Source organism: Anneissia japonica, unplaced genomic scaffold (assembly GCF_011630105.1).
Source record: "Anneissia japonica isolate Jap-2015-1 unplaced genomic scaffold, ASM1163010v1 scaffold287748_len1686314_cov196, whole genome shotgun sequence".
Taxonomy (NCBI): domain Eukaryota; kingdom Metazoa; phylum Echinodermata; class Crinoidea; order Comatulida; family Comatulidae; genus Anneissia; species Anneissia japonica.
In genome coordinates this window covers 1,587,793-1,600,137 of record NW_022727190.1, presented here as the reverse complement: position 1 = coordinate 1,600,137, position 12,345 = coordinate 1,587,793, and the positions used below count along the sequence as shown (strand labels likewise).

Below are 12,345 nucleotides of genomic sequence, written 5' to 3'. Positions count from 1 at the left end.
TAAATACAGAATTATTATCAATGTTGTTAAACAAAAAGTTGAGTTCTACTTTGAGCTTATTTCAACCTTAACTCTACCTGGCATGCCTATTGTTGCAAAGAAACTACTCAATCATCTAACTACAGATGGATGGCCACTTCAAGTAAGAGAAAGATCGAGACATCACAAAGGTTGTGATATCAATAACCAACGAAAAATTAAGTCTCAAAAGGTCATGAGGTTCGGATTTCCAGGTGGCTCTTAATAACCTCATACTTCACATCAGTGTTTCTCATCTGCCACCATCTTCCTTTTTAATTGAATCATAGATCAAGGCTTCACGACTTACTGCACCATAGAATAACTGATAGTGCGAGTGTAAAAATGTACTGATTAATTATACATAGCCATTTATAACATTAATCAATTCAATCAGCAATAGCCTTTAACAAATTAAAAAGTTAGAACCTTCACTATTAAAATATTTATGTAACAAAATACAATTTACGAAAGTATAATACATACTCCAAGTATTGAAATACACGCCATTGTGTCGTGATTCAATATTTCAACATTAATTATGTCATCATCAGGAATACAATTTACATTTATGTATTTAATAATACAATCCAAATTAAGCAATGCATAACAGGTAAAGGAGACATGATTAATTCAAAATGGAATGAAGCCAAAGGCATCAAGTTGGCCTATGATATATGTATACATTAAAACATCATGTTGTTTGTTTGTAATGATTATACCAACTAACAGGTATCAATCAATTATTAGAAAAGCATTATTATTTTTATAGAAATCTACATCTATATTATTTTTACCATTTTAATGTGCTTAACAATAAAAATAAAAATGCTAGAAGAAATTTAAGAAAAGTACACTTTAAAAAGGTGAGTTTTTAAAGCTGCCTCAAAATCAACAAAATATTATAGACATATTATGTTACTTTGGGAGTAAGGAACTTTACCTTTTGTTACAGTGATTTAGTTCAGTTTAAGTCCAGCTGTCTGCTCCCTGAGTTGTTTTTAAAGAATAAGAATAACGAATTATTGAAGTTTCAAAGTCGTACCATGTGTAGTTCATAGGCCTATCTGATTTGTTGCAAATTTAGTGTTATTAATTCCATGAGAAAATGATTATTTAATTATAATGTCCTGACAACACAAAATATATAAGCAATTTGGGTAGTTATATACTCTTGATCAATTGCCGCAAATTATATTTGAAATTAAATGTATCTATTACACACCTTGGCACCTAAATCAAGATTGGCAAGTCTTCAAAAGAAACTCTTATTTTATTATTTATGGTATGCTCAGGTATATACTTACATAGAGGCATGGTAATACTGAGACGCGAGTGCTGCATCTACACGAATCATAATAACAGTTCATTAATGAAAATAAAGTAATTGTTCTATTTTACCTCTCAGTTCCGGAGGTTTACTGAATAAATTGAATTGAATTGAAATGACATCATTGTTAAATACATCTATCATAATCACATTCAATCCACTATAGAGAATACAGGATGTTTTATTTCAACATGGATGAATGTGTGAAATTAATATTTAATATACACTTAATCAAACAATTTAAAATAATTTAAATCCTTGTGCTATTCTCAACTGAAATTTTATTTGTGTGTCATTATATTTAACACAAAAGCCTGATATTTTCTCATTAAAAAACACAGTTTCAATACAATGATTTCCTTATAGTCTGCTCAAGGCTGTTCCAACAAGTGCAATTTACCCATCTGACATATCAAGAATACAACTTGGTCTCGTTATTTACATGCATTCTTAATTCCAGTTGTCTTTCATTTTTTTCATTAAATCTAGAACCTAAAATTTAAACTGAACCTAGTTTCCATATTGCATCAATATTCTTTGTGCACACATGCTTCCACTAATGTAAGTTAAATTCTAATTAAAGTTACACTTAAAATTGATGTAATGCTACTAAGTACAGAGGAAGGTCATTTTGATTATAGTAGTAATATTACTCATGTTAAATAAGGTAAAATAATGTAAATATGCATATCAACAAAAATGGCACAACCTTCTGGTTTTAAGTTTAGCTGTTCGTAAAATCATAAATTATTATTATTATTATGTTTCTCATATTTTGTTTTCTGTTTTCTAATGATGTATTTGGTTTTCTGCACATTATTGGTATATAGAAAACATTTTAAAGATCAGAAGTATCCTAAATTCTCAATTCTTAATACTTTTTTTTCTTTTTCTCTTCCGTCTGCCTAAACTTGCTACTCCTGGATACTTGGAAAACCCTTTTTTTGTAAAATAAACTTTACTTCAATTATTTTCTCTCTTTTCTTAACTTATATGTTATATATTTTTATCATATCTGTTCTGACCTCATCTAACCTTCAATCCATCCCATTTGACCTCTGCATGATCCCAACACAATCACCCATTCTAACATTAACAACATAATTTCAACATTGACTTTTCTCAAGTTAATGTTTTTATTCTTAACTTGTCTCTACTTTGTATCATTTCATGAATGATCTCATATATATTAGGCCTTACTCATTTAATAAGTGGAGAATATATAGAAACAATCGATCTGATTTTGTCTTTGTTTCTCCTGATGTTTTTAGTCCAGCCTCGTCCAGACGTAAATTGTTGAAAAGTTACGGGAAAAGCATGTCTTTAGATGCGGAACCTCGTAAGTTATTGATTTATTTAATCTTTCTTTATACTGTAGGCACTTTCAGTACTAAAGTACTGGTTTTCAAAGTGGTACTGTGACAAGAAACGTATACAGTAGAAATAATAGTAGATTAATTTTCTTAAATATAATTTATTAATGATTGATATATATATATACATGGATTGTATAAGAGGCATTAAGTGTATAGACAACTGGCAGAAAAAAGACAAGTTTTATTGCATAATTAGTGGCAGAGCCAGAAGCCATTTAACTCCTTGCACTGTTTTATCTGGCAAAAGTGTAAATTTCACTGTAAATATAGATTCAGAAAAGTGCCCAGTTCCTGTTCTGTACCGTAACTCTTCTAAAGCCCAATAAAACTGGGGGAAAATGGGGCATAACCACCCTTTTTTCACCTTCCCCCCCCCCCCCCAGTTTTTAAATATTCAAAAATCTGTGTCTCATTGACCTCTCCTGATATGATTTTTGTGTCTTAGAGAAGCCAGTTGTATAACATATCAAACAAAATTTTCCATCGGAGCCTGGCTTTAAAGGTATACTCTTTGTAATGAGTAGGAAAAAAAATTAAAATATACCTTGTGTGTTGTATTAAGTTATTAATCTCCAATTAGAAAGCTCAATCAGAAAAAAATTGTATTCACGGATATGTAAAGAATATAATTTCTTTATTCTTAGCGTAGATACCGGAATACTTATTTATCATTTTATAGTAGCTACTCAATGCTTTAATAGATTTTACTAATTTTATGATGGCACTTGTGGTAATTAAAACTAATTAAACAATAGGAGTAATTAATGAGATGTTGATTGTCAATGCATAATGTGTGTATGTGTGATCCTATAATCTGAGAGCTTACAAGGCAAATATTATTGATTAAATGAAATAATATCATATGTGTATGATTAATTGTGAGTATCGACTCTTTTTTTCATTCCACTCTTTTTTTCATCATTTTTATTTAACTCTAGTTAGAGACTGATAGGTAAAAAATGGAACGGGTCCCAGTTCAAAGTACCTATCAGAACATATAACAATGCAAGAATAGTACAACATTAATAGTAATATTGACCACTCTTACCATGCTATAGAAATAAATTGCTGAATGTACAGAAACAAATGTGGTCATTATCATAATTTGTATGTGTGGGTGGATATTTATGTTATAGGAAATATGCTTGTGTAGAAAACAAATGCTTTATATATGTCAAATATACTGTAGAATTAGGCCAATATGCCTCTATTCATTGTAAATGTAAATCTGTGATGTTTATTGCTGGCAGAAATGGAGTGCACGTTCCAGGCGACAGTATTCTTGACTGCTTTTTCCCCCTCACCTTAATTTAATTTGTGTGTCTTGTTTACCAAAAGAATAAATTTATTTAATCAATTAATAATTTTTATAATAAAATGCATTAGGGCACAAGTGTAGTAACATATGTACATGTTATAAATGAAATTGATTTTCTGATCTTGGAAGTCTTAATTTATATTGTGCATTTTACTTACCAAAAGAATAAATTTATTCAATCAATTAATAATTTTTATAATAAAATGCATTAGGGCACAAGTGTAGTGACATATGTGCATGTTATAAAGTGAAATCTTAGTAGAACGTAATAATTAAAAATGAATATAATAATTTTGCCATATGCACTAAATTTGAATTTCCTAATACTACTTCTATATATTCTCTTGAGAATATGCAACATTAACAGGCATATTTTGGTTATAGTTATCCATAAATCCATATTTTGTAACTTTTGCACACAATAAAATTAGTATGCCAATTTCGAAGACTTTATAAAAGAAATTGTTGTTGCTAAAATTATGAATATAGATTTGCTGTTTAGAACAAAAAAGGAGAATCAGCAGTAAAGTTGAAAGAAACCATAATCAAGCTTCATTTTTATATTTTCAGAAGCTGCTGCAAGAGGAGGCAGTTTCTATGGTTACAGAGTAAGTACTAGATTGATGTTCAGGTTTACAATAATTTGCTTATTGTGTTACATGGCCAATATACAATGTTCCTATTAAGCATGTATTTTTCCATTAGCATTTAGGATGATAATGGTATTTGTGCTTATATAAAAGGGTAAAACATGTTTTCTATATGCATGCAAATTAGTGCAATAACATAATTGACAAACAGAATATGTCAATAGTGTGTTGTCACAGCAACCAGTTACATAATCATGTTTACCATTTAAAACTATTGAAATTTCAATTTATATATGGTTATAAGTATAGTCTTTAGCTAAAAGTTAGATGTGTCTGATTATTTAATGTATGTACATGTATGTACGTACGTAAGGTATTTACATGTAAGTACGCACATATTTTATATACATAAGAATTATGGATAATTTAATATATTTTACTTGTGTTTTTGTGCAATAACAATTACAGTTTGCTTTAAATATTCCTTATTTTTCTTAAGTTTCAATATACATTTCTACAGTATTTACCGCATCTTTCTAACAAGCTGTTCTTAACATCAAGTCAGTGTCACTAACATACATGCAAATATTAGTATTTGCTGCCATTTTTTTAGTGCCTTATTTTCTTGCTCTTTCGTCTGCTTTATGCTTGTGTCTGTTTTGTTACCTGTATAGCCCCGTAGACAACAGTCAGACATTGAACAGCTTGAGGAGTCTGATTCCGAGTCCTATATCAGAAGCTCTCCTATTGGTCAGGTCGTTTCAGGCTCGTTCCGTGACCTAAAGGTATACAATGTTTTTTCTGGATACTTTCACATTGATACATATATTTCATTTCATTTATAAATATAATTTTTAAAATTAATTTAAAAAAATAAATAAATGAAATTTAAAGAATAATATAAAGTTTAAATGACATTAAAAAATACAAAAAACTGTTACCTGTATGATATTATATTTATTTTTTTTCAAATAATATTTGTATTTACAAAAACAATTATAGAAAAATAGGTGAAAAATCCCCCCAAAAAAGAGAAACAAACTCTATCGGTTTCACAAAAATTATACATAATTTGAAGAATGTGCATACTGTATACAATAAAAAATAATTATTTAAATATCATTAAGTATATTAAATGCAATGTATCAGGCAATATAATTGGATTAATGTCAACAAATTAAAAGGTGAAGGAAAAAAGAAGCAACAAAACACTTAACAATATAGCTAGATGGAATATTCGTATAAATTGTGATAGGGGTGTAGCGGAGAAGAAATTAAGAGGTATTAGTTACCGGGGCTGGTGGGTTGTGAGGCGTTACACCTTCAGTAAGATCATTTGTCACTAGTAGTAGAGTCTCCTACCACTACAGAGAAGGGGCAGATGCATGTGTCTCCAGGCTAACGTGAATATACCCCCAACTCTTAGCTAAATGATTCATGGCACTCTCGTTATTTGACTGCTGCATAGTCTTTCCACACCCCACCCTACCCCTCTCCCCTCCAGCAAACAGGATCTGCCACTGTAGAGCATTTATCTAATAAAAATCGAAAAAAACAATAGAAACGGTTCTTTGTTTTAGTCCAACTGCGCCAAATCTCCCAAGCCCTGGCTTACCTAACCTAGTATTCTTTTTGTGTACCTAGGCCTACCTTATAGGCCTGGCCCCTGGCCTAACTTAGCTAGGCCCCTGACCTAACTAGGCCCCTGACCTAACTAGGCCCTGCCCTAACTATAGGCCCTTGACCAGTGGGCCTTGGCTAGGCCCCTGGCCTAGGCCCATAGCATCAATTCAGAATCTGAATGCCAATACGGCAACATTCAAATCTAATTAATTTTATAATGAATATTATACAACAGAAATCCATCGCTTACCGATTATACAACAGGTCTTATGTTACTTACTCTATTACTACAGGTCTTATTCTCTTACTCGATTACAATTACAAAAGACTGCGAGATTGAGTATTTGGGTTTGACACCATTGACCTATCATACTCCTAGCACTAATGAATACATTATTTGGTATTTGACATGGTATTTGACCGCTATCGTTAATCATTGTGAAGATAACCTGTGTGAGGCTGTATGGTATTAGAAACGTCATTCTTAATACCCTTTCTATGGGACGCCAACTAGGTCAATTGTATATATATGTATATATATATATATATATATATATATATATATATATATATATATATATATATATATATAATGTAATAAAAGTTCATGATATCTTTTATTGTTTTTTCATCGTATTAATCATGTAATTGTTAGTAAAGTTAATAAACCTGTATGGAATTGTTTTGCGCTGTCTATTTGAGCTAAAAATACTTTAATATCTATATATATAATATCTATATATTTGCTTATCTATTTTGATTAAGTTATTACAGTAGCTTTCAAATCAGATTTAGAATGAGAAAATATGTGAGGCCTCACCACAAAATGAGTCTCATGGTAAGAATATCAAAAATTATATATATATTATATTTATATTATATTTGGGTAGATCACATTATAGGCTTTAATTTGGTCTTTGAATGGCTTCACTAGGATATGTAGATCCAGAGATGTGGGCATTTAAATATTATGTGTAATAGAACCACATTTTGAGAAAATCGGCCTCCAAGATAAACTAACCTGTACAAGTAATAGGACTAGAATTACAGAATATGCACAGAGAACACTGTTTTAGTAAGAAAATTCACTTAAAAAGTATACAATCATTAAATATAAATATCAAGTTATCAAAAAACATTAAAATCAAAATTGTGTAAAAATTTTGACTTTGGCCTATTTTGGTGATTATCTCAAAATGATTTCACCAACGATGCGTCTCATTTCGTGGTGAGACCTCACATATTGTTCTTGTAAAGTAAAGAAATTAAAGATACTCGTCCATATTATTTGCGTAGAAGCTTCAATTGCATGATTATCAATTATGTTTTGTCCACACTATCAACTTATATGCGACAAAAAAAGTTGCCATATATGGATGTACAATATGACATCATCATACCCATATATGGGCACATCACATAAATTTGTCACATAAAATGTGATAGTGTGGTTTGACCTGGAGCTAAGGATTTGCATATTTAATATCTGTAAATCAGTGACAACCTCATTTGTTTCGTTCCATGTCTCATTTGAAATTTGATATTGTTATTCTTTAAGTGATCAAATTGCTCATTATCTTATTACAGACAGTGTATATATTAACATTTGTACAATATAACTAAATTTTAAAAATGGTTAACATAAGCTGTTCGTTCTTCTGACATCATAAATTATATTGTAGTGTAACTTATTATATCAAATGTTATGATAACTTCTTATTCATAATTTATTCTTATTATTATTATTATTAGTATTGTTATTATTGAATATATACTTTAAAAATCGGAAACGATTAAAAATTGGGTGAAAATTATAATAAAAAAAATCATTATTCTTGTTTTGGATGCATGTATGTAACTTAATTTTTGTAGATCATGTTAAAGGTGTATTCAGAGAAATGTTACCTTCATTTTTTTATGGATAGAATTTTGATGTTAACCTATATTTAGCTTTACATCAGATCATCCCAGCATACACCTGTCTTAGTACAAACAAAAGAATTTTATCATCACTTAGAGCATCTTAGAGTTGAGTATGCAGAACAGCTCGTAAACGAGACATCTTAGTTGACATCCCATAGTGCAATTTAAAGTTGAATCTGATTTGATTGACAGTGTCAATGACCCTTTGACTTATTGATAATTTTAGAAGAATCCATAAAGATAGTACAAATCAATACTTAGTAATAAAAGCTTAGGCGAGACCTTTTTTATACCTTGTTTCGCGGACTTGTTTTTTTAAAGATCGTCAGAGGAAGGTGGAAAAAAAATAAAAATAAAATTTTGTTTTCTTATTTAGCAAATACTGTAGTTTAGCCAAAAACATCCAGATGGAGGAGAAAATGAAAATAAAATTTTACTGTTGGAATTTAAACAATGTAGTAATGGGATGGTTAAGTGCTAAATCTTATATAATTAAGAAAGAATATACATATCTTATTTTTGGAGATTTCAAGGCAGTGACTGGCATTATAAAAATAAAGGAAAACTTTTTTTGTGGTGGTGGGTGCGCTAATTGGCCAAAAATAAAATTTAATTTTTATTGAAATCGTCATTATACGGCAGGTTCGCTGAACAAGGTATAAACAAATCCTCGTCTTATACATGCAAATGATCTGGCATTTAGAAAAAAAATAATATACATAAGAGTTAATTGCTCATTTCGTATGCGGGGCCATGGGGAGGTAACTAATCCATTTCTGGGAAGCATGAGTAGCATATGTATAAGTATATGTTATATTTATTTGTTAGGAGACTTTTAAGAGACTTTTTTATACCCTGTTTCGCGAACTTATTTTTTAACAGATCGTCAGTGGATGCGGGAAAAAAAATTAAAATAAAATTTTGTTTTCTTATTTAGCAAATGGTCTTGCCTTAAGAGATGATAGTTGTTAGAAAAAAATGTATTTGCCTCATCGCAATTTGAATCTAAATCCCTTTCAATTACCGTTTGGTTGCTTTACCACCCAAGCCACGAGGCCATCTAGTATATTTCTACATTTACCAAATTCTCATGATGATTGCACAGCAGCAAGAGGTCAGGGGGCAATTTCTGTTGTATTTGTTGAACTGTGTCTGCAAAACAATGTTGTAGACAAATACAAAGCAGGATATTATTTGTAAAAGAAATTCTCGTAATCTCGAAAAGCTCTGATGGCAGCATAATAGAGGCATTAGAGCTAAAAATGATCTATTAGTCAGTCATCGATATTAACTTCATTTAGAATTAGGATTATTTATTATTTTATGCACTTGTTAAATCTTACGATATTATTATTAGTCTTTTACATTGTTTTAAATAATTATTTTGCCTTTCTCTAGAGTGAACGAGATGCAGGAAGCTCAAGTTTATCAACTGGCCGCTATGATGGCTCCAATAGAACACTAAGCAAGTCACCGAGTAGTTCCACAAATGTGTCTTCCAAGGTAAACATTCAATTTCACTATGAATATCTTTAAATTGATTACCAGCCATTTTAATGTGAACAATACAGAAACAATATCATTTATGCATCTTGTATGCAGTTGGCAATGAAAATATAATTTATCGTCAAAAATGAAAAGTGCGGTAAGCAATTTTAATGTTTATTAGCTTTAACTTTATTCAACTCATGATATGTAGTTTTAACTACATAGTCTGTAACGTAATCTGTAATAGGCTGTAATAAAGTTTGACTGCACTATGACAATATTATGTAGATCTTGTGCTTTGTTCTGCTTATGCTTTGTAATTATTAACTTTGATATCAGGTAATGTACTTTTTCTTCTGTAATGCAAATGTTGACCGTAAATTTGTACTGATTGGTCATTATACCTTCGCAATGGATTAATTTTCACCAAGACAAAGGTTAACTTCACCTTGGTCAAATTGTACAGCCGTTCACACTTGGATTTAAATACACAGTAGATTTTACCAAGCCTTAATAAGATCTTGCTCATACATCATCCATCCAACTGTAGATAAATTTTGTGAAAAACAATGCAGTAGTAGCACCTGCCTAGGAATATTGAATTGGGTGAAGCTCTTCATATAATGCCCTCTCCAGACTACCAAATTTCATTTGATAAAAAACTGTTGTGATGTCATCATGACCATATTTAGGCATGTCACATGTTTTTATCATATAAAGTTTTTGGGAGAAACAGTCTGGTTAATCTTCCTGAGAAACTTTCGCTCAGTTAAAGTCACCGAGTGCACTGGTAATTTGACCAAGGTGAATGTTTAGCAGGCTGTTCACATCAATTTTTTTTTTTTTGTCAACTGACCAGGTACATGGTTAGTTTGACTAGAAACAGTCCAATCTGAACAGGCCCTTACAAGTAGCTTTACTATGAGAAAATGTTGTGCCGACCCTATACATAATTTTGGCTCTGTTTACTCTTCTCTTTGCAACATGAAGGCTCCGACCCTTTCCCAAATAAATCGTAAGGGGCCTCTTTCATCAAGCTGCCCGACTGAGTCATCGGCGAAAATACTTGGCTCTCGGAGCATCAAACTAAAGGTTCTATCTATGATCAAGTGTCTTACCATAGAAACTTCTATGATGATGAAGGACCAGTTTGCAGCAAGCTGTCAAAATTATAATTCATCAGATAATACTAGAAAATATATACATTTTTCTTTAAATATATAATTTAGTGAAAAAAAAAATACCAAAAGTATTTGTTTTTGTTTCAGACAATTTTTGTTAAATTTATTCAGTTTTTATTCTTTAATTATGCATTTTAAGAAGTAAAAGTTTCAAAACTTTTTTATGTTCATCCTGTAATAAGTGGCAATTTTTCGGTGTTGGTTTGGAAGTGAATAAATAAATAAGTAAATAAATAAATAAATAAGACATCTTCTTTTCAATTATTTGTTTTGACTTCAAGAAATATTTGTTCATTTCTCTTTGGCATATACTAGGGGGAGAGGGTTGAAATTTATTAATTCATCAAATTATGAAATAGTTTTATGGACAGCAAAAAGCTTAGTAGTAACAACTGTACTTCATCATCAGAGAGATTTAATGTTTGCTGAAATTGTACCAATCTTAATACAAAAATAATGGCTATGTTCACACACAGCAGCCAGGATCTGGATTGCATACATACGCGCTCACTGTGCGTTCATACAAGAAAATTCTGATCCGGATATCAGGAAGATGACAGTGGGATAACTGTCCAATAGTAAACTGGAAATTGGAAATGAGTACTTGTGATTGGTTAATGATAGATACGTACTGAACTTGCTGCCGATAGCGCTTGCTAACCATTAGCGTATCCGGATACTGGTAATGGTTAGCGCTAACCAATCGGGCGTTCTCACACAGGCGCTAACGGTTAACTCCCGATCCGGATACTAGGGCTCTTGTGTGAACAGGACCAATATCTCCCTGTGCCACCCATATTTAAAATGTTGAAATTGTAGATTAATGTGGTTTAAACACGTTCTCTTCCTTCCGTGTATGTTTGATGTGAATTATGTTGTAACCTACTGCATTGTAGAATGTCTAATCAAGTGCGTCCAAACTAATAAACCGGGCATATTATTAAACTCCTACCTGACTGGTCGTTCAATATTAATTATTCCTCATAACTTGTTGGGCAATTTCGTCCAATATTTTATCTTACTTAGATACCTTTTCCTGATTTTAATTTTATATTGTTTAGAATCACATCCTGGTATTTTGAGGCAACCGTTATCCATCACATAACCTTTCCGTTTATGTGATCCACCTTGCCAGTATACTAACAAAACCCAAATTTTGTGAAGTGTTTCTGAAGTTTTCTTTTGTATATTATTCTGTTCATTCTGAAATTGGAAACAATCAATATAATATGTGTGTTAAAATAGCAAAAGAAGTAGAAAAACCCTTGAATGTTTCCAATAGAGCATGCCAATCCACTATAAGAAATATAAATGTTGATTATAACAAAAAGTATATCGTATTATATTGCCTATGCTACAGTCATGGTTTGAAGGACCTGCTGCCCCTACTTGATACCTGAACATCTTTTCTGTCAAAAGTACTTACTTTCAGTTTCCCCAGTTTAGTTTCACCAGTGGCGTATCTAGAAGCCTTGAAATTTTGGTGCTGAAGGGTGGG

At 31.1% G+C, this 12,345-nt stretch overlaps 1 protein-coding gene across 4 annotated transcripts in view; it reads left to right on the top strand.

Moving 5' to 3' along the window:
- Window positions 1-12,345, top strand: part of LOC117113521 (SH3 and cysteine-rich domain-containing protein-like) — a 46,337-nt gene that overhangs the window by 23,857 nt on the left and 10,135 nt on the right. For 3 of the 4 annotated variants that reach the window (XM_033256875.1, XM_033256877.1, XM_033256876.1), the window contains 4 exons: window positions 2,620-2,687; window positions 4,613-4,650; window positions 5,307-5,417; window positions 9,577-9,681. In XM_033256875.1, the coding sequence (XP_033112766.1) occupies window positions 2,620-2,687; window positions 4,613-4,650; window positions 5,307-5,417; window positions 9,577-9,681 (322 nt within the window). The remainder of the gene's footprint in view (window positions 1-2,619; window positions 2,688-4,612; window positions 4,651-5,306; window positions 5,418-9,576; window positions 9,682-12,345) is intronic. The other variant, XM_033256878.1, reaches the window with a different exon arrangement.